The 22,837-nt window shown below is 54.4% G+C and overlaps 8 protein-coding genes across 8 annotated transcripts; 4 read left to right on the top strand and 4 right to left on the bottom strand.

The window, feature by feature from the left end:
- Window positions 1-904: 904 nt before the first annotated feature.
- On the top strand, window positions 905-1,233 carry GUITHDRAFT_116877 (hypothetical protein; the record flags this gene model as incomplete). Its single annotated transcript, XM_005823935.1, has 3 exons — window positions 905-996; window positions 1,045-1,087; window positions 1,144-1,233. 3 exons carry the CDS (start codon window positions 905-907, stop codon window positions 1,231-1,233), a joined length of 225 nt encoding a protein of 74 aa, XP_005823992.1.
- A 186-nt stretch (window positions 1,234-1,419) lies between these two features.
- On the bottom strand, window positions 1,420-2,599 carry GUITHDRAFT_145361 (hypothetical protein; the record flags this gene model as incomplete). Its single annotated transcript, XM_005823934.1, has 8 exons — window positions 1,420-1,488; window positions 1,535-1,601; window positions 1,647-1,702; window positions 1,949-2,012; window positions 2,066-2,140; window positions 2,190-2,233; window positions 2,291-2,389; window positions 2,444-2,599. 8 exons carry the CDS (start codon window positions 2,597-2,599, stop codon window positions 1,420-1,422), a joined length of 630 nt encoding a protein of 209 aa, XP_005823991.1.
- Window positions 2,600-3,501: 902 nt separating this feature from the next.
- On the top strand, window positions 3,502-4,129 carry GUITHDRAFT_116875 (hypothetical protein; the record flags this gene model as incomplete). Its single annotated transcript, XM_005823933.1, has 3 exons — window positions 3,502-3,555; window positions 3,604-3,675; window positions 3,725-4,129. The coding sequence occupies 3 exons, from the start codon at window positions 3,502-3,504 to the stop codon at window positions 4,127-4,129; spliced, it is 531 nt and encodes a 176-aa protein (XP_005823990.1).
- A 243-nt stretch (window positions 4,130-4,372) lies between these two features.
- GUITHDRAFT_165600 (hypothetical protein) lies at window positions 4,373-7,347 on the bottom strand. The gene is made up of 14 exons (XM_005823932.1): window positions 7,277-7,347; window positions 7,155-7,232; window positions 6,976-7,109; window positions 6,816-6,922; window positions 6,446-6,665; window positions 6,267-6,362; window positions 6,101-6,220; window positions 5,911-6,057; window positions 5,779-5,835; window positions 5,618-5,654; window positions 5,261-5,523; window positions 5,023-5,112; window positions 4,683-4,772; window positions 4,373-4,563 (listed from the first exon to the last, which is right to left on the bottom strand). Exons 1-14 carry the CDS (start codon window positions 7,337-7,339, stop codon window positions 4,470-4,472), a joined length of 1,596 nt encoding a protein of 531 aa, XP_005823989.1. The 5' UTR covers window positions 7,340-7,347; the 3' UTR covers window positions 4,373-4,469.
- A 1,234-nt stretch (window positions 7,348-8,581) lies between these two features.
- Window positions 8,582-10,387, top strand: GUITHDRAFT_155093 (hypothetical protein). Its single transcript, XM_005823931.1, has 13 exons — window positions 8,582-8,899; window positions 8,955-9,012; window positions 9,057-9,119; window positions 9,172-9,252; window positions 9,303-9,362; window positions 9,412-9,456; window positions 9,507-9,560; window positions 9,610-9,678; window positions 9,751-9,798; window positions 9,842-9,955; window positions 10,001-10,057; window positions 10,100-10,225; window positions 10,326-10,387. Exons 1-13 carry the CDS (start codon window positions 8,643-8,645, stop codon window positions 10,356-10,358), a joined length of 1,065 nt encoding a protein of 354 aa, XP_005823988.1. The 5' UTR covers window positions 8,582-8,642; the 3' UTR covers window positions 10,359-10,387.
- Window positions 10,377-12,272, bottom strand: GUITHDRAFT_89830 (hypothetical protein). Its single transcript, XM_005823930.1, has 8 exons — window positions 12,206-12,272; window positions 11,451-11,521; window positions 11,225-11,360; window positions 11,020-11,064; window positions 10,916-10,975; window positions 10,774-10,868; window positions 10,560-10,644; window positions 10,377-10,514 (listed from the first exon to the last, which is right to left on the bottom strand). The coding sequence occupies exons 1-8, from the start codon at window positions 12,263-12,265 to the stop codon at window positions 10,440-10,442; spliced, it is 627 nt and encodes a 208-aa protein (XP_005823987.1). The 5' UTR covers window positions 12,266-12,272; the 3' UTR covers window positions 10,377-10,439.
- Window positions 12,273-12,941: 669 nt separating this feature from the next.
- Window positions 12,942-15,297, top strand: GUITHDRAFT_160128 (hypothetical protein; the record flags this gene model as incomplete). The annotated part of the gene is made up of 11 exons (XM_005823929.1): window positions 12,942-12,961; window positions 13,094-13,220; window positions 13,264-13,382; window positions 13,426-13,555; window positions 13,608-13,709; window positions 13,772-13,980; window positions 14,095-14,198; window positions 14,280-14,387; window positions 14,482-14,522; window positions 14,572-14,676; window positions 14,716-15,297. 11 exons carry the CDS (start codon window positions 12,942-12,944, stop codon window positions 14,857-14,859), a joined length of 1,209 nt encoding a protein of 402 aa, XP_005823986.1. The 3' UTR covers window positions 14,860-15,297.
- A 4,419-nt stretch (window positions 15,298-19,716) lies between these two features.
- Window positions 19,717-20,349, bottom strand: GUITHDRAFT_155090 (hypothetical protein). Its single transcript, XM_005823928.1, has one exon. It carries the CDS (start codon window positions 20,117-20,119, stop codon window positions 19,805-19,807), a length of 315 nt encoding a protein of 104 aa, XP_005823985.1. The 5' UTR covers window positions 20,120-20,349; the 3' UTR covers window positions 19,717-19,804.
- Window positions 20,350-22,837: the final 2,488 nt, after the last annotated feature.

The raw sequence follows: 22,837 nt of genomic DNA, 5'->3' as shown, positions 1-22,837 counted from the left end.
GAAAGGACAAGAGCGAGACCAATAGGGTCGAAGCTGAGGGCAGGAATGGAAGGAAGAGGGACACCGGAAAAATTAGGAAGCGGGAAACTTCAACGAGGCGGAGAGCAGGGAGGAAGTGACGGAAGAGCTGAAAGAAGAGGAGTCAAGAGGACAAGAGGGAGCAGAATCATGGTTTGCGCAAGCGATGATCGAATGAAGCATGTCGAGAGAGAGAGAGGAGGAGGAGGAGCACGCTGAGGTGGGAGGGGCAGCATGGAGCGGGAAGGGAATGGCGATTTTTTGGCGCCAAAGGCAAAGAAAATTGAGTAAAGAATCACAAAAACTTTGAATTGAAACTTTCAAAGTTTAAAAGGAAAAAACTTTAAAGTTCAATATTGCAAACTTTTCTGTTGAGTAATAATTCCACTGGAATGTGCTACTAGGTAGTCAAATGATCGCCCGGCGGCGCCTCTTCGCATTAGTTCGCCTTGTCGCCATGGCAACGTGGGAGAGGGAGGATGTCGATGATGGTGTCAGGGCCTTGTGCTGAACCTGCGATCAGTGTTGTAGTGCTGTCCGATCAATGTCAACTCACTGAGTCAAGTTGCTGCTGCGACAATCTTGGGGTCTGACGGCCGCGCGTTAGCTAGCTTAGTGCCAGGGCAAGTCTAGCTGACTTGTCGTAAAAGATAACTGTCCCGAGTCCCTTTATTCTTAGGCTGATGATCAACCATGGCAAGTTTTTGAGGCCCTGGTTGCTCAACTTCATCTGAAATGTTCAAAGGCCGCGTTCTGATTGTAGTTCATGAGATTATTTTTCGAGTTGATAACTTGAGAACAGTGATTCTGGTTATTATGTATCAAAATATTTTCTCAGTTTTCTTCGTTGAATTCACGTCTCGTCGTGCTTACTGTCTTTTGCAGAATGCTCTTTCAAGTCGCTCCCTCTACCTTCGTGCGAGGACAGGCTCTGTGGACTGTTCCTGGAGAGGACGATCTCTTTGCTCCCTGGGGAAGGTCCTTACTCTTGCTCTTCAAACTTCCCTTTTCACGGTTTTGCCACAGCAACAAGGCCGCCTATGATTATTCGTATGCCGGCATGAGAACGGTCAGTGCTCTTGTTTGCCCCGCGCTCTTCAATCACTCACCTTATTGTTTTCTCAGTCATCCAACACCGGCATCGCGCCCTGCAACTATGGCAATGGCTATCTGTGCATGCCGCCATCCATCGCGCAAGTGCAGCCCTTCGAGTAGAGCGAACTTCAAGTAGGGGAGTCGTTTAACTTGATTCAAAATATATTACCTCCGAAAAATTATAGTGTTCAAGAATGCAGAGGGACATCGAAAAAGAATAATCAAGCTGACGTCATGTTGCTGACTTGGGCTCTCACTGCACGGTGCAGCAACCAGACTCTGCGAATTCAAGTAACTGTCAACTACTCAACTCGCAACTTGCTGCTGACCAGGTACCGTTGACGTCCCTGGTCGAAGGTCGAAGTAACCAAGGATCTTGAAACCACGCTCTCAATTGAAAGAAATGGATCGCAACGAAAACCTGGATCTCAGCTTGCGGCCCAAGTCCCTTGAACGTGTTGAACATTGGAAGATCCTCTCCATCGATCCTGCCAGACAAAGTGAGTGCAAGGTCAGTGCCTGATTATGCTCACAGAAGTCCACTGACAACCACTTGAGGCTGGACGCCAATCTTCGATGATGCCCAATCCTGCAGCGACTCAGGCAGGCAGACGAGCAAGCTCTTCTTTGACCGCCAGCAGCGACGTGAGCTTGTCAGCGACCCTTTGATAAGATTCCGTCTTCTTGCATTCGATCTTAAAGCTCAGGTGCTTCTGCAAGGACTTAATCGTCGACGTCGTTTCTCTCTTGCTCCTCTCGCCATTCCTCTCCTGATATGCCGGCGACTCTAGCTGGACCGCAAACTTAAGCGGGGAACATAACAGCTTGCGCGAACCCTGACGATGAGAGGCAGATTCCTCTTGAGCTTGCTAAGTGGTAATGTTACCTCCTTGTTCGACCTGCCATGGGCCATCAAAACAATGGAGATGTGAGGCCAAACGTGCAATCGTACCTATCCAACACTACAACCGCCATGTTGTTATCCATGACTTGTTTGATTCTGCCTTCCTCTCCATTTACATTGTGCCTGCAAATGAAATGAGCGACGAGCTTAGTTGAAGAGAGTCCAAGAATACAAGTCGTTTGCTATCGAGTGCAGAATAACCTTTTCTCCAACGATCTGAACAGGTCAAAGGCAACATGTCAACATGAAATATTCTATTTTAGAAAGGAAAACCTTGTCGGTGGACTTTGTCAGGATCTCATCGATGTCATGCAAGATGTCCTCAACATCTGCAAACAGGCTCTCTTCCACAGTATAAAAGTTTATGATTGCCTGCATGGGAATTTGATAGTTAACGACACAACTTGTCCCTGCAACACACTGTACATGCGCATTGATCGCAGCCATGTTCATCCCAGGAACTGCAAAACTCTGGCGTACTTGGCTGTCAATCGACACATTGCTGTCGATCGACAGACGTTGTGCCGTGAGTTGACCCGCATTGGCATACGCGAGCTTCCCGTGCGTGAGGGTGTTTGCCATGCACTGGCTGTGGAAATCTTCAGACATTCAGGTCACAAGCATTCGACAATCAGTCCCAATCAAAATCAAGTCAAGGAAGCGTCAGCCCATGGAACACCAATAAAATTGGGGTGAAAGAGTCGGAGCAGGCAGGCAGGCAGTCAATGAAACAAGACATGGGCGGGGTTAGCAAGGAGCTGGATATGAACTGAACAAACAAGCAAACGCATAAAAGCAATAGCAAACAAGGCGAAGCAGCCACACAAGTAAGAATCAGAAACGCTAAGACTCATCCATCTCCATGATCCTCTCATCTCAAGTATCTCTCTCACGCTTGACCCCACGCGCTTGCTCCCTGGTCAGCTTTGCGCATCTCTGCCCGATTGATATCTTTACCCACCCACCAGTTTGAGTAAACATCTCACTACCCTACCCATTTGGAAGATATATCCATTGTAACACTACCCACATCATATACTCATTTCGTACGGGTATCGACAGGGTCTGGAGGAAAGGTAACCCCAACAACACAAGTACCCCTACCCTCCAGGGAAGAGGTCACTTTACTATTGAGTTCCAACCACTTCGAACCCTCACAACCGCCCGGCCCGTCAGCTTCGGCCCGATGAGCCGCCCGGCCACCGGCCCGACCTAGAGACTGAGAATAGTAAGTAAACTTATTAGTTAATGTTACGTGACCAGTCTCAGATATGTATCGAAAAGAGGTGTTTTCGAAATTTGACTGGAAAGCCTTGCTCCTGAGCAACCCGTTCCTCCACCTTACGCCTGACGCCTCCCACCCCCGGCCTTCCATACCAGTCATCAACTCTCCTCGCTCTCCTCGCTCTCCTCGCTCTCCTCCTCTCCTCCACCATCAACTGGAACTAGGCCTCCTCCTTCAGCTCCATCCGTTCGCCCTCTTCATGTCTACCTCCCCTCCAAACGCCCTGCCTTCCGATGGTAGCTCTCCCAACTTTGTGACAATTCACACAAGAACTAGAAGCGGCCTCATTCGGCGAGACAAGGCAGTCAATATCAGCGTCGAAACCCTCGAGCAGCTCTTTCATCTGCGCCAAGACGAAGCTGCCAACACGCTGGTACGACACGAGCATGCGGGAGGTTGCCAGGTCTGACGAGTAGGCGCAGGGAGTGTCGCTGACCAGCTTCAAGTTGGCCTGCAGGAAGCTCGGCCTCGACCGCTGGCCTTACCTGAGGAAGGCGCAACAGGGCTCGGGCAGCGAAACGCCAGGAAGCAGCTCGACGGGGGTGGGCGACGCTCACGATGCTGAGGCAGTGCAAGCGACCTTCGACATGCTCGTGCTGGAGGAGGTGAAGGAAGAGAGAGGAGACAGCAGCACACCAGCCTTGCTGCTAGAAGGTAACTTTGCCATTGGCCAGCATGGCGAGGACACGCACAAGCCTTGGGAGCCGAACGGAGAGCAGATGTGGAGTTTGGAGAGCGATTGGTTGCAAGAGTACATGGAGGCGAGTGAAGAGGAGGAAGAGCTTGCTGGGCAGGACGTTGAGAATGGATGTCGTAGAATGAAGTAAGGATGATTTTGAAGCCTCCTGATATCTCTCTCCTGCCCCCGCCCTCCACCCCCCCCAACTCTCTCTCTATCTCTCTCTCTCTCTCTCTCTCTCTCTCTCTCTCTCTCTCTCTCTCTCTCTCTCGCCCCCCCCTCCCCATCCGCCCCCCCCCTTCTTTCTTGATCCTCCTCCTCCTCTACCTCGGCTACACCATCGCCGCTGCAGCCACTAGCCGATGAGACGGAGTAGCGGATCATATGGGATCAAGAATCTTCGCTGCCTTCATTATCTTTGACTTTTACATAATCATATACATCTATCTACATCCCCTCCCTTCCCTCCACCGCCTTCCTCTTGTCCGTTACGCTAGAGCACATCTCGGCCGCTTGCTCGAGTCCTCCAGCCCCAAGCGACCACAGGCTTGAATGCCCGGCTCTGCGGGAGTAGTGCGCTTCCTGCATAGAGTGAGACGAGAAGACGACAAAAGAATGTGGAGAGAGGAGAAGAAGAAAGAGAGAGAGAGAGAGGAAAGCGGAAAGAGGAGAGGAGGAGAGGCAGGGTAAGGTCGAGGTACCTGGGAAGCTCAAAAGTGAGCGGAAGGTCGTCTTCGTCTGAGTCATACGCGAGCGACGGCTTGCTCTTAGGGCACGCGACGTTGGGCTTCCTGGAAGGGAAGTTAAGGGAGGGGGGGAAGGCAACAGGAGCAGGAGGAAGAGCGAGAGGAAAAGTTGCAGATGATGATGAGAACGAGGAAGAGGAGGAGGAGGATAGGCAAGCGCTGGGTAACCATAGGTGGGAATAGAACACAACACAGGAATGAGGGGGGGGGCTAAGAAACAGAGTCGGAGGGAAAGTAGAAGCAAAGGAAAGAGCTGAACGGGGAGAGGAGGAGAGGCAGGGTAAGGTCGAGGTACCTGGGAAGCTCAAAGGTGAGCGGAAGGTCGTCTTCGTCTGAGTCATACGCGAGCGACGGCTTGCTCTTAGTGCACGCGACGTTGGGCTTCCTGGAAGGGAAGTTAGATAGAGGACGAGCAAAGGGAAGGAAGAAGAGGGGAAGGGAGAGGGGGAGGGAGAGGGAGAGGGGGAGAGGGAGAGGGAGAGGGGGAGAGGGAGAGGGAGAGGGGAAGGAACAGAAGGTACATATGTGCTCACATCGATATAGACAGGACGGGTAAGGGCACAGAGAGCGGCAGCTCGTCATCAGAGGAGCTGTAAAGTACTTGCTTGAACGTTTCTGCATTCCTCTCCAGCTTGCTCGTCTCTGTTCGTCGCGCTTGCGCTTCCTCCTTGTCCTTGTTGACCTTCTCCTTCCCCGCGGTCGCTTCGCGGCGATTCGCAGCTCCTGCATCCACCGAGGCGCGAGGAGCGCACGAGCCTCCATGAGCTCCATGAGCCGAAGGCGGAGGAAGAGAAGGCTGTAGCGACAAGTCAGAGACGGGGAAACATGCGCAGGAGCAACAGAGGAGGGGAGGGGAAGAGAAGAGGAGGAGCAAGGAAAGGAGAGCTCACCCTTCGCCCTGGTTTCTCCGCCCTCATCGACATGTACCTGCGCTGAATCAGAACTCTTGCGTACAGGGAGAGAGAGAGAAATAGAAAAGCGATGATGGAGGATGAAGGAGGAGGAACGTGACGCGACTGCGAGCAAGAAGAGGAGGAAGATCTCGTCTCACATGACAAGCTCGAGTTGCTGCCGCTCAGACAGGCGACTCGGATCAGCCATCCAGTCGCTGTAGGAAAAGTGTGAGGAAAGTGAAGAATGAGAGCAGCGAAAGGGAAGCGAGCAAGTGAAGTCCTCGACTGACCTGTACTTGGCTGCTGTCACTTTCTCCTCTCCGGTCGTCGCTTGCCAGAGCTGGACGAGAGGATCCACTTCCATCTTGGGCTCAAACTTGCGTGCAAACAGCGAGTTGTGGTCGCAGCACTGACGCACGAGCTCCGGCATCAGCCGCCTGCATCTGGTGAGGAAGAGGAGGAGAAGAGAAGGACAGTTACGAGAAAGACTGCGGATGTTTGGCACGGGAGGCATCGCAGGAGCAGTTTCCTCCATCCAGACAGCACCACGAGTACGTGACCTTGATGTTCACAACCTTCCTCATTCTCTCTCCTCTCCTCCTGCTCACGCGTGAGATTCAGGCGCCTGCTTCCTCTGCTGCCTCACCTCGCGTGGTACCGCAGGTACGTCAGAGGAAGCAGCTCATCCGGTGCAAGCATGAGGCTCTTGTCGACGTACTCCTCATCAAGCAGCAGGTCAAACCTGCAAACCCTCCCGTCACCTGACTGCTCCTCACACCCTCCCTCCCGCACTTGAGCCCCCTCATCTCCTCATCTCTAACTTACGCGCTGAGCCAGAGTTCCGCGTCTTGGGCCTCTGCGAGAGCCTTGGCGTCTTCCCGGCAGAGGATACACCATTGCGAGTGCGCCTGAATCGTCTCGCCGTGCTCCTTGCTCGCGAGCTCCTCCAGCAGCGCCAGCTCCTTCTCCTTCCCCTCGCTCATGTTCGCCTTCTTCTCCTCCAAAACCCTCCGGAAATTTTCTCGCTGGAATCTCTGTGACTCGACTGCTCGGATGCATCAGTCAGAAGGTCAAAGGGCAGCAAGAGGAGGAGCAGAGAAGGAGCAGAGGAGGAGCAGAGAAGGAGCAGAGGAGGAGCAGAGGAGGAGCAGAGGAGGAGCAGAGGAGGAGCAGAGGATGAGCAGAGGTCGCTTACCCTTGTGTAAGTCAAAGAAGCTCTTTCCCTTGTGGGCATTGAGATAATCAAAGAGCGTTTCAAAGCTGACCATGGGCAGGCAGCTGTTGCTCAGGAGAACGAACCATCTGTGAGGCAGCGGGTCAGCAGCAGAAGCTCCTCTCCTCCTTGTCTTCCATACTCGTTCTTCGACTCCTTGAGCGCCTCCCTGAGCATCACCAGATGCGCCCTCACAAGCGACACGCGTCCCCATGCCGTGTCAACCGCCTTGACAAGATTGCGACGAAATAGATCATGCTGCACCTTGTTCGCTTCCTGCTCACCATTATCAGCCTCCCAGTCCCTCCCAACTGAATCGACCTTAGCATGAACATACACGGAGAACTTGTCGGCCTCTTCCTTCCTCAGCCACTGCGCCCAGGCCTCTGGGTTATTGACCTGCCACCTGATCAAGACAAAGCGAGGCGACGAGCATGGGCTACCTCCCCGTAGGTGAGGAAGAGAAGCGCGATACTGTGATCTCTCGCAGGAGAGACTGAAGGCATGGACTCCTGCTGCAGGCATGAGCGTCAACCATGCACCCGCACCGATCTCTCTACCATAGAACTCTCCTCCCTTCTTCTCTCGTCACGCATTCACTTCATAATACTAGAGCCCCTCCTCCTGGAGATCTTTCTGCATTAGCTCGTGCTTGACCTTTTCCCGCCCTCTGCACTGCACTAATATGCCATGCAACGCTCAGCTCTCTCCTCCTCGTCTGCTTGGTTCTTGCATTCCTCATATCTATGATCTTGTCGGCTTCTCTTGTGTCCACCTTCAGCATCCTCGCTCGCCCTCTTTCCTCGTCTCCCTCCTTCCACTTTCCCCTCCCATTTCTCTTCGGTTTAGTAATGCTGACAGGGAGGGGTGGAGAAATAGTTCATGGGGGCTGGACACTTGGGTAAACAGGGGGTCCACAAGCGGGACTGATGGGGTCCAAAGAGGGTAGGGTGGGTGGCTGGGGAGTGGTGTGGTAAAAGAAAAAAAAATTTTGAAGTCCTGTAGTAAAGACTTATCAAGTCAAATGATGCTATAAATAGCTCAACGGAACGAAATCCTCCAGAATTAGCGACTTTTTGACTTTTCTGTTTTTAAAACTGGATTTGAAAAAAGAGTCTTTTGATTGAGTCAACAACTCCGTATAAGTGATATTTTTGCAGAGAAAGTGGTACAAAATTTGTGCCAAGCAGTGAGAATTTGTTCAATTAAAACATTATTGTCAGTAGAAATCAATTCAGATTTTGCTTAATACTTTGATATAATCTATACATATCTTTAGGTATCTTTTAAATTTTTGTACCAAGTGTTGTTTTACGCTGAAAAGTCGAAGAGACACGAAGAGGCGAAAATGCTCGGTGGACGGGAGGGGAGCGCGCAGGGAGAGCGGAGGGCATGGCAGCGAGAGCGAGGAGAGCTTGGAAGACGTTAGGAGAGAAAGAGATGAAATGCAGGAAAGAGGGAAGATGCGGATATAGCAAAGAAGTGAACCTGAATAGCGAATAGCGATCTGGAGAACAGTTTTACCAGCTGTCGTAGACTGAAACACAAGTGGGCTCCGGTGAAGACGAAAACCAGCCCGGTAGTTATGATTGAATTGGCAGAGCAAGACTAGTGCAGAAGGATTCAGACCAGGGTGAGCAGGCTGCGATCGTTGATGAACGTGAAACATACTGGGGCAAGTGATGTGAGGAGAGGAGAAAGCGCAGACACAGCTCTTCGCGATGTTGGGTGAATGACTCTGTCGCGGCAGGCACATCCTCTTCGATGGTCTCGTGTGAGCAGCAGTCGCCTGTGCGTGCGAGTGGGTCCATGAGGTCCCTGGGTTACGCTGCCATCGCTCTGGTGGCAGCTGTGGCTTTGGTGGGAGCTGGAAGCCTGTCGAGCCGCTCGCAGTCCTCCCTGTCACCCGAGCAGACCTACCTCCTCCAGATGTGGGACCGGCCCTACGTGACCACCACCATGCTGTGGAATGCTGCGCACAACGACAACGGGCTCGGAGACAGCAACGGGGATGGGTCCTCCTCGTACGAGGCCTATGACACCTTCGGGCACAACGGAGGGAACAGGTAGGGATGTGGAGTAAGTGGAAGAAAGAGAGGACGGGATGTGACTAGTGTGCAGCCTCCAGGGTGAGATCGATTCGGACCTGAAGCAGATCCTCCCTTCCTCCGAGCTCAAGGCAAGAGAGTCGGTGGGCTCACCAGTCGTTGACTCGCGCCGCAGACTTCCAGCGGATCCTCCAACAGCTGGAGCACCTCTGCGCTTGCGGACTCCGATTGGGGCAGAGTATGGCACGCAATGACCGAAACAGTTGAGGATCTCTGACGCATCTGCCCAGCACACCTCGAACTACGACTGGGACGGGCCAGACGCTCACGTTCACTCGTGGGACAGTGACCAACAAGTGCAGATGAAGTCGGTGAGTTTCAACTCGAGAGCCCTGAAACCCCCGGGCTCACAGGGTTGCAGGAGCTTCGCAAGATGTACAGCAAGGGGATCGATCACATTTCAAAGAAGATCACAGAGCAGGTCGAAGCCTCTCGCGTCCTCCTGCCTCCCTTGTGACTTGAGCCTACAGGCTGAGAAAGACGCGGGCGGTGGGTTCTACTCCAAGTGGGCCAAGGTATTCGACATGTCGGGAGCTGAATTCAGTAGCCTGATCGTGTGGCTCAGCTGGCGGGCAACAAAATTTCCAAGGGCCACAAGATCGGCTTGTCGCAGAACCAGGTGGACGCCCGTTGCTCCTTCCTCCATCTCCTTGCTGATGTGCTTGCAGGCGAAGCTGTTCAAGGAAGCAGAGAAGTCTGAAGAGAAGGAAGAGGCAAAGAAGGCGAGCTACGTCAAGGTGCCGCCCACCTCCTAACCCCCCCCCAACCCCCCCCACTCCCCTCAAGCTTGCTCATGGTTCTCCTCGCAGGCTATCAAGACTGCTTCAGTAAAACAGGAGGCAAGCGACAAGCATGAGGTGAGAGTTGAGGAGACAAGTTCAAGTGGTGATGTAGCGGCAGGACAAGAGCGCCCAGCAAGCAGCGGTGAAGGCGAAGATCCATGCTGCTGACCGACTCGCGGCGAAGCTGAACTCGCACAAGTCGCACTCAAGCAAACATGCGTCCTCGAGCAAGGTTACTCTCTTATTGCCAGTCTGCCAGAGCTGAACGGTGAGACAGGAGCCTGTGGCACCCTCGGAGGATCCTGGCAAGATTGGGGACAAGAGTGCAGTAAAGGTAGAGCCGAACAGGAAAGGGAGTGAACTGAATGAGGCGTAGGAGCTTCGCAAGACTCTCAGTGGCGCGAAGAACGCTGCAGCAAAAGCGGCAGCAAGGAAGAAGATGGCGGCCCTGGAGCAGCAGATCAAGCGAGACTTCGACTCCGTCACCTCCTACGCCCACAAGGTGAAGCCTACACCTTCAACTGTTCCTTTCGCTCGTCCCCTTTCCATCTACCTCTCCCCTCTCCCCCCTTCTCTGCTCCGTTCTCAACAAGATGGTGCAGGTCAGGACGAGCCTGCCTCCTATGAAGGCCTAGAGGGGAGAAGAATAAAATGTGACAAAACCCGCGAGTGTCTGCTGGTCAATTTTACATGCACGAGGGGAGGAAGAGGTCTCGTTATTTGATTGCAGCCGCCGACGACATGATGATCCCCACGATGACGCCGAAGAGACCCAACGCGCTGCCGAAGATCTGCGACTGCGGTCAAACTGTCTCACTCCACTCGCTCCACTTCACCTCAATGATGAGAATCTTCACGAACAAGGAGGCATTCTGAGCGTCCGCCAGCGCACAGCCCGAGCCTGTGATGCCAACGCATATCCTGAACAACAAGTCAACAATTGGGACCTGTCTGCCCAACTCTACTCCACTCCTCAGCTCCTCAGCCCATGTTTCCACATATCCTCCCTGATCCACCTTGCGAAACCTTCTCTCCGTCCTCATTCCTTACCCGCAGAAAAGGTTTGAAAACCCAACACAGATCCCCGCGTTGAAGATGGCATAGGCCGCGAACAGCAGGTTCTTCATGTAGAGCGATCCTTGACACTGCTGCTCCTCAGCGCCTCCGCGACCCATCACTTACATGCTCTCACCTTCGACCCGTCACCAGGCAGCCGGGGCCATGAGGTGCGCAGAGCTTCGAGCGTGTTGCACTGCAGTAAGTCAGAAGGTTCGGCGAGCTGAAAGAGTGCGGGACCTCGGCGGCGTTTTGAGGGAAAGCTTCAGGTGTAGCCATCTTAGTCTGTCACACACGTGAGGAGTGACGAGTGGAACAGGGAAATTGAAGGCGGAGAGGATGAGCGACAAGACGAGACGCGAGGAAGCGAAAGATGAGGAGAGGCAGCGTAGAGGATGGGAAGATAGGGGCAGGCGGAAAGATGAGGAGAGAGCAGCAGACCCACCGACAAGATGATAGCGATGATGACCCCGTAGATGGCAACGGCCTCACAGAAGATAACAGAGATCAAGTTCTTGGAGCGAATGCGAGGAGCCTTAATCGCTGCACCCACAAGCGAAGACCCGGTGGTGAAGATTCCCCTGCAGCACCGAGATGAGGAGCATGAAAAGGAGGCGGAATGAGGAAGTGGGAGAAATGCTGCGAGGGATGCGAAAGAGGTCGAACATTACCAAGCAGCTCCCAGGACAGACACGCCGATAGAAATTCCGATTCCAATGTCAGCTAGACCGTAAGGAGAGACCTAAAGGAAAGTCAACCCCTCCAACCAACAAGAGAGTGTAGCATCCCCTCTTCCATCATCCACCACATCCTCCCAAACATCGCCATCGCCATCGCCATCACTTCCAGCACGCTTCTCAGCGGCTTCATAATCACAGTGGATCGCATTCGACAGAGACAAGTGCGTGCATGCTGCTGTCGCGGGGGTGAGGTGTGTGTTGGGGGGGAGAGGGGAGGACACGAGAGAAGCAACAAGGGTAAACAACAGGAAACTTTGTGGAGTACGAGGAAAACAACACGCAACCTATGCTGAGTGTGGCTATAATGATATGCATGATACAGACAACTAGCACGAGGAAAGCTTTGAACAGAACAGAAATATCAAAGCACACCGCGAAAGCATACATGATGTACGAGCTCCCAAGGAGAAACGAGACGAACCGAGCAAGAACGGGTGACACAATGGGAGACCAGCAGTGACAGGAAAACAAAGAAGAGTGGGAGGAGGATATCGAGCATCAGTATGAGAAGGATAAGGGGTGGTGAGCATGACGACAAGAGGAAAGAGAGGAACTGGAGGAATGGTTGAGAACGAAGGGAAGCTAACAGGGTGCAGAGAGGAGATGGAGGTTGTGCGTTGGCAGGAGATGCTTGAGTGAGGGAAGGAGCAGGTGAGAGATAAGGTTCAGCGAAGTCTCTGCAGGACCTGCTCGAAGAGGATGAGCCAGTCGTCGAAGAAGCCGGCAGAAGGCAACATGGCCGACATGGCGGCGGCAAGGGTTGTGATGACGGAGGGGTAGGGTGGAATATGAAAGGAGGGGTATGTAGCGTCACTGGGTTCCCTTGAGCTACACATGGTGGGTGATAATCGCTCATTTACACCGGTACTTCTATGTCTCCATGAAATAAGGCAGGGTACTGGGGTACCTCGTCTATTTGGAGGTGGTCCTATATATAACTTTTAATATGTAAAAGAACCCCTGGTACGGTAGGTGTGAATGATGATACTGAAGGTTCATTTATATTGTATTGTTAATATAATTTGTATTGAAAAAGAGTGTTCAATAAATATTTATAAGTAAAACTTATATCCTAAAATTGCTTCTGACGTACAATCAAAAGTACTGAGATATAATCATATGCTACCAATTGATTGTACTGTCCTACTAATATAGAACAAACACCCACGCTCGCCAGTACCCCCTCTCGATTTCAAACCCCATTGAGGAAGAGATAGTCTTGGTCAAAAGTACCCGTAGTCAAGTACCCCACCCCCTGAGTTGTCGTAGAGTGAAACGTAGACGTAGAGACGGGGGTATGAGGGAGATGATGAGGATGAGGGGGATGATGAGGATGAGGGGGATGAGTGGGATGAGGGGGATGAGGGGGATGAGGGGGATGAGCGGGGAAGAGGGGCTGGCAAACTAGCACGGGGGGCGAGCATGGAGAAAGGTCCGCGCAGGTTTGTGGGGAGGAGGAGGAAGGAGGAGGAGAGGCAGGGGGACAGTGAAGACCAGAGTGATCCGGTTCGAGCTGCTCTTGAGAGAAAGGAAGGCAAGGCTGTCGTGCCACGCGCAAGAGGGCAGGCGGGAAGGATTGTGCATTCCGTGCCGGAAGAGATTTTGAAGGACGAAGAACTGGGGAGGGCGATAGGAGAGCTACTTCCCTCCAACTACAACTTTGAGATCCACAAGACAGTGTGGAGGATACGGCAGGCGAAGGTACGACTCGTTCATGCTCAGCTTTCTCCCTCAACTCGGGCAGGTTGGTACTGTCGCGCTGCAGCTCCCGGAGGGACTGCAGATGTTCGCGTGCCCTCTTGCCGACATCTTCCAGCGCTTCTGTGCCGTCGACGTCATTATCCTTGGCGACGTGACCTATGGGTAAGCCCCTCCCCTGCCTCCCGGGCACTGACAGGACCGGCAGCGCATGCTGCATCGACGACCTGACGGCAAGAGCGCTGGGAGCTGAGCTGCTGGTGCATTACGGGCACAGCTGCCTCGTCCCCATCGACACCTGCGTGATGCCTGTCCTCTACGTGTTCGTCGAGATCGAGGTCCACTGACTCTCTTGCGCTACCAACTCCCTCTGACCCTCCTCGCTGCCAGATCGATTCCGATCACCTCCTCCGCTCCATCCTCCACAACTTCGAATCCTCGCAGCGCCTTCTCCTCGTCTCCACCATTCAGTTCGTCGGGAGCCTCCACAAGGTACCTCGCGCTGCTTCTCGTCCTGAGCTAGAGCTCGGGTTTCACTTCCTGCGCCATCGCAGATCCGGCCGCAGCTTCAGGAGCATTATCAGAGCATCGAGGTCCCGCAGGCGCGTCCTCTCTCCAAGGGGGAGGTGCTGGGCTGTACGGCTCCTCAAGTGAAGGCGGAGGAGGTGGACGCGATGATCTACGTGGGCGACGGAAGATTTCACCTCGAGGCGATGATGATCGCGAACCCTTCCATCCCTGCCTTCCGCTACGACCCCTACAGGTCCGACCCTCCTTCCCTCCCTCCCTCTCTCCATGTCTCCTCCTCCTCCCTCCCCTCCTGCCCCTCCTTCCCCTTCCTTCCGTCTCCCGGCCCTCACCCAGGCATGCCTCTCAGCAAAGTCATGTCGGCGGAGGCATATTCGCACGAGCAGATGCGCTACAACCGAAAGAAGGCGATCGAGGAGGCAGCGATGGCGAGCAGTATCGGGATCATTCTTGGTAGGAGAGGAGAGAGAAAGGGAAGGCGGAGGCTGATGAAGAAAGGAGGGAGGGAGGACGAGAGAGCTGAGGGGTGCACAGGAACGCTAGGGAGGCAGGGGAATCCAAACATCCTCACACACATCAAGGCATCGCTGGAGGCTGCTGGCAAGCACTACCTGGTCATCCTCCTCTCCGAGATAACCCCAGGTCCGCAGGACGTCTTGATTCCCACCTCTACTTTCCTCCTCCTCCCCCTCCCCCTCCCCCTCCCCCTCCTCCCCTGCCTTTGACAAGCTCGTAGCAAAACTTGCCATGTTTCAAGATGTCGGGGCGTGGGTACAGGTGCGTGTGGGAAAGGGGGGGGGGGGGGGGTGGGCTGAAAGGAGAGCAGGTGGCTTGTCCGAGGCTGTCGATCGACTGGGGGCATCTGTTTCATGTGCCTCTCCTCTCCTCCTACGAACTTCAAGTTGCTCTCAAGACTGCCGAGTGGCAGGAGGTGAGAGAAACGTGTCGGTGCCCAGCTGACGCCGAGCAGGTCTATCCGATGGACTTCTATGCGCAAACAGCTGGCTCATGGGGTAACTACCCGAACAACCAGCGAGCCAAGGAGAGGAGGCAGGCAGAGGAGGCGAGGAGCTCAGGCACTGACCTCAAGAGAGCGGACCAGCTCAAGAGCTGAGCTGGGCTCTAGCCGGGCAAGTGCCCTGTGCCAGCAGTCGATAGAAGCGAAGACGTTGCTGGAGCAGCGAGTGCCTGGAGGAGTTTGATGGAGTTCAGCTCGGGGGGTAGCCGGGGGAAACTCTTACCTGCTGTCATCCTGGTTGACCTGACCACATCCCCTCTCAGATCCCGACGCCTCTCCTCCTGATTCGCCTCGCAACCTCCGCGCGATCTCATCGACCTCCTCCTCCTTTTCCTCCCCATCTCGCTGCTCAGCTCTTCCGCCAGTGCTGACGTGACGTTTCCGGAGCTGGTCAAGCATGTACTGATCAAACTGTCAGCAAATATCTTCCGCCCTCCTCACCTCCCCCTCTTCTCTTCCTCTACCTCTGAAATCGCTTCTCCTTGACAGCACTGCCAAACCTTCAGCTTGCTGTATAAAGCCCATGTGAAGAACGTCTACAACGACTGTCATCGCCTCCTCCCCATCACTCTCCTCCTCACTCTGGCGAGCATTAGGCTCTCGGCTCGTCGCCTTCGGCTTCTCCTGCTCGACTTGGTCTGGGCGCTGAAGCTGCTCCATGCTCGAAGGCTCAGTAGGAGCTCGAAGGCTCTCGAGGCCGCGAACAGCAACCGGACGAGCGAGTCCCTTGGACGAGACCTTCGCGCCTCCGCCTGCAAAAGATTGAGAGAGGGAGACGAGGAAGAGGATGGGGATGAGCAGTTGGAGGGAAACAGGATGAGGCGAAGAGCTGAGTGTCACCTTCCACATTCTGAAGCAGGAGAGAGTAACAAGACGACTCCTCGCTCTTCGTGTCTCTTCTATCCTCCTCCTCCTCCTCCTCCTCCTCGCATTCATCAGCAGACTCCCCACACCCCTCCACATCATCCCCCGCGCTCGCTTGGCCTGAGCCTGCTCGAGTCACACTCTCACTCCCTGACAGCTGAGAAACCTGCGAGCCACGAGCCGCGAGCCTCTTCGCCTCTAGTTGGACTCTTTTCCACGCCAGCAGAGCCCCAAGACAAAGCTTGCTGCCGCGAGAGTCTCTGGAGAGCTTCTGCTGGGCTTCAGCTCAAGTCAGCGCGTACGTCACTTTGTCCAGCTCCTTGACCTCCTGCCGTCGACTCATCGGCTGCTGGGGAAACATTCGAGCGAGTCGACGCGATCAGCAAGCAGGTCTTCCAGCTGGACATGACAAGCGCTACGAGCTCAGCTGCCGCTGCTTCTTCCTGCCTCTCATCCCTCAGCCCCCTCTCAACCGCCTTCTCCTACCCGACCGTTTCCATCAAACTTTCAAGGATCTCCTGCCCCCGCCCCCGAGCCTGCAAAAGTTTGCTCCACGTATCCCGCAGATATCGCCTTTGCCTGACTTTCGTTAACATTTTGCTCCTCTTCCCCCCCCCATTCTCCCTCCCCGGCCCTCTTCCTCTTCTCCCTTCCTCTCCTGCATCATCTTTGCTTCACCAACCGCTTCCGTCGCTTCTGCTGCATCAATCGCTTGTCCGCCAGCTTCTCATCAGCCCAGGCCCTCCAGGCACACATTCCGCGCTCGAGCAAGCGACCTGGAGGGTTTGAGAGCAGGCGACACGCGATTCTCGTCCTCACTTGCTCTCTTACGACCTGTAGCCCGCGCGTCTGCCAACAGACAGTGAGAGAGGAGAGGAGACGGGGTCACTGCTACATGACTGAGCGACCAGAAAGCTGAGGTGACTCTCCTCCTTCCAACAACTGAAGACATCGCGACAGCATGCTTGATCTCGCCTCCTGCCACGTCAAGGCGACTGAGGGAACACAAGAGGAGAAGCAAGAGGGGAAGGGACCTGAAGTACGCCTGGAGGTAGATCTGACAGCTAACGTCAACCTTCGCAAATCTGCGGATAGGCCCTCACCTTCTGCATCCTAAGAAGCGTCTCCTTTCGTTTATGACCCTCCTTTCGTAACTTCTCTGCAAACTTTTCACCTGTAAAGGGAATCAATTGGATGCAAATAAAAGAAAGAGATAGGGGAAGAAGATGACAAGGTAGAGGTAGAGGTAGAGGTAGAGGTAGAAGAAATGATACTGATCTGGTAGGACTCGTATGCAGCAGACTTGAATGTCTCTTTCTCCTCCCTTTCTCTCCTTAGCTGTCGAAATTCTCGATCTCAAGGAAGCTCCCCATTGTCTTCCCTCCCTCACCTCTTCCTGAACTTCGTCGAGCTCCTTGACGAGACGCTCCGCCTGATCGCATCAGCCGCATCAGCATAACCACGAGCAAACTTGACAAGCAGAAGAGATGGCGTAGAGAGAAGGGACTGAAGGAAGCGTGCAAGGCAAGGCAGGGCAGGGCAGGAGACGAAAGGAGAGGATGGTAAGACAAGGTCCTGAGTCAGCAGAAGCCTAGGGAGGGACCTGCTCAAGTGCCATAGCGTGATGTTCCGTGACCTCAGCTTCGAGCATCTTGACACGGTGATGGCTCTGATCAAGGAGCATGCTGCATCAGAATCTGTTAGGAGGGGACGAAGGAGGAGGACAATGCTACGTCAGCTCCTCGCGATCCACCTGGAGGGACAAGAGGTCTTCCTCGTTCTCAACGCTGAGCGCATGCCTGAGTGACTGACGCAAGAGAGAGCGCAGGCAGTGAAGATGCCTCCTACCTCCTTAGTGATCGTAACAGAGCATCCCCACCTGCTCCTCTTCCTCCTCCTCCTCCTCTCTGTCCCCACGCGTCCCTTCCATCGCTTCTCGATCGCCCCAGCATGATGATTGAGGCCAAGTTGGCCTATCAAAAGTTTTAAAAAGAAATCATGGCCCCCATCCCCCCCTGATCCAGTTACGCAGATGCCAGATCCAATGCTAGATCCCATGCTCCTGATCCAGCTCCCCTCCCTCCCCTCCCTCCCCTCCCTCCCCTCCCTCCCCTCCCTTCTCATGCCCCTCCTCCCTCTTCGTGTCCTGCCTCTCCACCCTCCTCCTCCCTCTCTTCACAGAGGATTGGAGAGTACGAGGAGAAGGGAGCAAGGAACAGACGGCAGGTCGTCCCTTTCACTCCTCTCGCATTTCTCGCGTCGTTCGCTTCACCTGTAACTCCCGTCCTTCTACTCCCAGAGAGCGGGTAGGAAGTGAACCAGCCATCAGGGATACGAGGATGGATACGAGGATGGATCATGTTCTGTACGGGGGTAGGCAACGATGAGCTCCTGGCACGGAGAGGAGGAAAGGAGGGGGTAGGGGAACCAATCGTAGTGAAGAGGGAAGAACCAGTGAAGTGAAGATAGATGATGCTGAGAGGTGCGCAGGCATGAGTCAAGCCAGCCAAGATGAAGTCCGCACCTTCATCCTTCACTCCACCACCCATGACGTGGCTCCTTCCTCGCGATCGCCTGGCGTGGCGTCGGAAGGCGAAGACAGCTCACATGTTGCTTCCCTGGACTGGTGGAAGGAGGCGACAGAGTCCTTGCGGTCAAGTTTACAGCAAAAGCTCAACCAGGCACGTCCTCGTCCTTCCCTTCCGGTCCATCTTGACGTGTGTCCTTCAGCTGGACCAAGGCGGCCACATGTCAGTGCACATGAAGGGAGAACTGAAGCGCAAGGTAACGCGAGTCTTGGTCTCTTGATCCCACAAGACTGCATGCAGGCAAGGCTGATGACTCTGGTGGGCGGCCTCATCATGGTCATCTCGCTGTTTGTATTTGCGATCCGCTGGGGTTCTACCAGACCGCAGGAGGAGCAGAGGAAGTTGATCAGAGCAGCAGCGCTGTGCGCGGATCCTTCAGACTTGTTCAACCCTGCCTCGAGGTGAGACCGTTTCACAAGCCATCGCCTGAAGCTCCTCTAGGATGTGCAAGCTTGAGAATCGAGTTGCGTTCGCTGCCATGGCGATGCAGACGTGGGCCCAGTGCAACTTTGATGCTGCGGTGGTGAAGGGCAGCACGAGGGCAGTGGAGCTCACGTGATTCTTCAGGGTGCCAAGATCCTGCAAAGCAACATGGACGAATCAGGATCCTTCTGGTACAGCTACGAGGACAGGAAGGCCGTCGCTGCTTTTTACAGCTCCTGCCACTCAACATGCGCAACCTCGTCAGACACCTACGACAGGTCGGCACCTCCGACCCCTTGAAGAGGATAGTCAGCTGACTATCCAACAGAAGACTCGGTGTGTGTGTGGTGCAGGAATCGGAGGCTAGCCAGTGGCTTAGAGGGTGTCTGCGGTTGGGTTCAGGCTGCTTGATCCGGCAAGGGAGGGGGTGCGTGCGATGGCTCGCAGTCGAAGATTCAGGCCCGAGGGCACTCGTGGCAGAAGTTGTTCTTCACTCCTGGCAACGTGAAGGCAACTGCGAGGCTCGAGCTTGGGATGACTTGTGAGCAGGTGATGACTGGGGCTCCCAGCGAGGCCTCGCGGCTGCTGGCAGAGCAGAGACAAGGCAGTGCGCGGGCGTATTACTATCCTGAGGTGCTGCCCTTCTCAACAGCAGGTGAAGGTGAACGAGATCGCTTTGCAGACGGGCAAGCACGTGGAAGAGTTTTACAGGACATGCCACTTCCTCTGTGCGAAGGGCGATGTGGTGCGCGAGGCTCCATTACTCATGTGTGAGGTGCTTCTTCAGATGCTCAAGTTCGTACTACTCAGCTCTCGCAGGTGCGAAATCAAGCTGCGTTGGATCAGCTCAGCGATGTACGAAGAGCATGCACAGGGGATGTGCCTGACTGGTGGAGACAAGATGACATGTTAACGTAAAGGAATGACTAGGTGTTGTAGGATTCTTGCAAGCGGGTCTTCATGGTATTATTCCTTCTCCCATCAACGGCTTGTTCAAGTTTTCTACGATTCTTGCGTTCAGTAAGGGCCTCCTGGATATGCTGCGTCAGAACGAAGCATACAAGAATAGCTCAGAGAGTCTATAGTCATGTTAGGGTTTATTACTTCGCGACATTTTACAGACATAATGTACAACCTCTACAACCTGTATCCCATGACTGCTGAAGTCAAGCCCTTGGGCATTTGAGCCTGTTAGAAGGCTTGGCCATAACCTTGCCGGGAGTCTCAACTTCCAGTCGATCCTTGCGCTGACAAAGCACATGATCTGAACAAGATCGCGAAAACGTTGTCTTTTCTTGGTCATTTCGACATATCTCCGCAAATTTCTTGTGATGGATACGAAGTGGCTTCTCGTGAGTAAGTGAGTTCGAGCGATGGACACGATGTCGCCTCTGCGCTGATGGGCACTGGCTAGGAATCAGAACCTGCCCGGACACGGGAAGTATGGTGGGAATTGAAGATACTGATACGATCGATCCCATTTCGCTATGATGCTTGTTGGGTTGTCAAATGGAGATGTAAATCCACAAAATGTCAAGATGTGAAGAGCTATTCAGAGCAGCTCGCCACAACAAACAATGAAGGACTACGAACGCTTGCTGTGAAAAGCAACGAGTCGCAACAAAAGAAACAGAAATGTAAGGGATGAATTGAGAGAGGTAAACAGCTTGCAGAACTAGGATGGGGAAAGCGTAACAAGGAGAGGAGTAGTAGGAGGAGGAGGAGGAGGAGGAGGAGGAGGAGGAGGAGGAGGAGGAAGATGGGGCTTCGTTGTCTATGAGAAGAGGCGGCAAGCAAGGGAATTACAAGAGCGAAGCTTGCGGGAGACAAATAAATAATAATGAAAGTTGAAAAATACGACGGGGGGTGGGGGTGATGGTTTTGAAGGTAGGGGTAGTGTGGGAAGAGACAGGGTTGATGGGGTTGATGTTAATCAAGGGGTAGGGGTACTATGGCATAGGGGTGTCTACTCCGGCAAATGATCCTGACATAGGGGGTGGTGGGATACAAGGTACTGGTGGGGTGATTGTTTACGTATGGGTAAATAATTGAATTGATTGGGGGGTGGGAAGGAATCCACAATGGTGGGTAGTATGGACTCTGGTGGGTGGGGTTGGAATTCGGGGTAAAAGTCGGGGGAGTACAACATGAGAGAAACACAGAGAGGGGTAGGGTTATTCGAAAGTCCAAATAGAGGGGTGATTTTGATAATCAAAAGTACCCGTAGATTATGTTGAGGACCCCTTGGCAAGGGTAAGGTGGTCTTGGGGAGACCGAACTTCCAAGTAGAACCTAGCAGTGCCGCAATGTGTGTGGCAGTTCTACGAGGGGGTGGGGGTTATGACCCTTCTTGCAAACTTTTCGGAACCAAGAAGGAAAATCAACCAGGAAGGAGTAGGTGGGGGTCATGACCCTCATCGATCCAGACCCTGTGTTGCCCATGTGACATGGGACTAGTGTGAGGGCACGGTCGATTAAGAGAGGTACCCTACCCCACCTCATGAAATTGACACTACCTGACCCCCTTCTTGAACACAACTTGGAGTACCCCACCCTTGCAGGAATCCTTTCAAAATTTGATTTGACAGCCTTTGCTGTCCAGCCTGTACCACCACCCCTCCATGCTACCCTGAACCACCATCCCCTGATTTACGCCCCTTCCACCCCAACCCCCACCCAACCCCAAGCATTCCCCCGATGTCACGTACACCTCAGGTTTTGCCTCGAGAGGACTCGGTCCTTCTTTTACGTTTCAACCTCGGGGGTGGGTGTTGGGAGTGGGGGTGGGGTGCTGACTCAAACCCCGGCAACTCCAAGTCGCAGCTGACTTCAAGAGAGGGGGTTACAAAAGTAGGAGGGGTGCTTGTACCAACGAAAACTCCTACTTCTGGTGGGTAGTGCAAGTTCTTGACACCACGATCACGGGTGCTGATCGAAGTTGGTGTGCAGTTGAGTGCTGGTGGTGCTCAGGGGTAGGGTGGTAATTTTAGCTATAAAATAGTTTGTAAAGAAAAAAAAGAGAGGGAGCTTTGGGCATGAACTTACTCCGATCATGTCCCTCGATCACGTCCCCCAACATGTCCCTCCAAACGTCACGTCCCTCACACGGCGGCGGCCCGGCGAGTGTGACTGCCGTCACTGGGGTGAGGCTGCCGTCACGTTCAGTTCCGAGTCCGTGGCCGCGCCGGGGGCCGGGGGCCCGCGCCGCGCCGGGCACCCGGTCCGGCGACCGGGCCGGTCGGGTCCGGGGGGGCCGCCGGGCCGCAGACTTCTTCGGAAGCCACGGTAAGAGGTCACATCCTCCATCAAGTTTCAGAGTCGATTCCCTCGACTCAGCCGCCGGCCGAGCCGCTCACTGCCAGCCCCATAACTTGATGAGCCGCCAGTCCGGGAGCCGCGCCGCCCCGGGACCGTCCGGCTGAGGGCCGCCGACCCGGTCCGATCCGATCAACGGGGTCGGGCGGGGCGGCCGGGCAACAAACGCCGCATCCTCAAGAGGCATCGAGCGCTGAGCAAGGACCCGATGTCGGCCCTGATTTACTGGCAGAAGGTAAAAAGTGCCTCAAGCAAAACAAAGCCGTGGCAGGAAAAAGCTGAACCTCCAGGCACACAGCGCACAGCGAGAAGCTGCACAATCACACACAAAACACAAGCCCGAGAAGAACCAGCACTGAAGCCGCGCAGACAAGCAGCCTAAGGGTCAACTTGCAATCAAGCAACAAGCAGCAGGAGCATGCAGGAGGAAGAAAATCCCTTAGACGCGACTGTGATGGATTTACTGGCAGAAGGTAAAAAGTGCCTCTAGCAAAATAAAGCAGGAAAAAGCTAAACCTCCAGGCACACAGTGCACAGCGAGAAGCTGCACAATCACGCACAAAACACAAGCCCGAGAAGAACCAGCACTGCTGGCACCCAGACGCGGCAGCGCCAGCCCTGGCAAGCCTGAGCGCGAAGCCGCGCACACAAGCAGCCGAAGGGTCACGCGATACCCGGAGGCACCGACTGACCTTCAATCCCTTAGACGCCATCCCCGGAAGCAGCCGACTGACCACTGTCAGTCGAGACGTCCGCTGCCGCCACAAAGCGGGCGGGGCGCGGACGGAGAAAGGGCAGCCGCCGACAAGGAGCCGGCGCTGCCCGAGGAGTGCGCCCGGGCCAGCGGACGGAGGGAGGCTGGACACAGGAACACGGTACCGCTC

Source organism: Guillardia theta, assembly GCF_000315625.1.
Source record: "Guillardia theta CCMP2712 unplaced genomic scaffold GUITHscaffold_101, whole genome shotgun sequence".
Taxonomy (NCBI): domain Eukaryota; class Cryptophyceae; order Pyrenomonadales; family Geminigeraceae; genus Guillardia; species Guillardia theta.
Note: the sequence above shows the minus strand (reverse complement) of the source record. Positions and strands in the feature narration are given on the sequence as shown.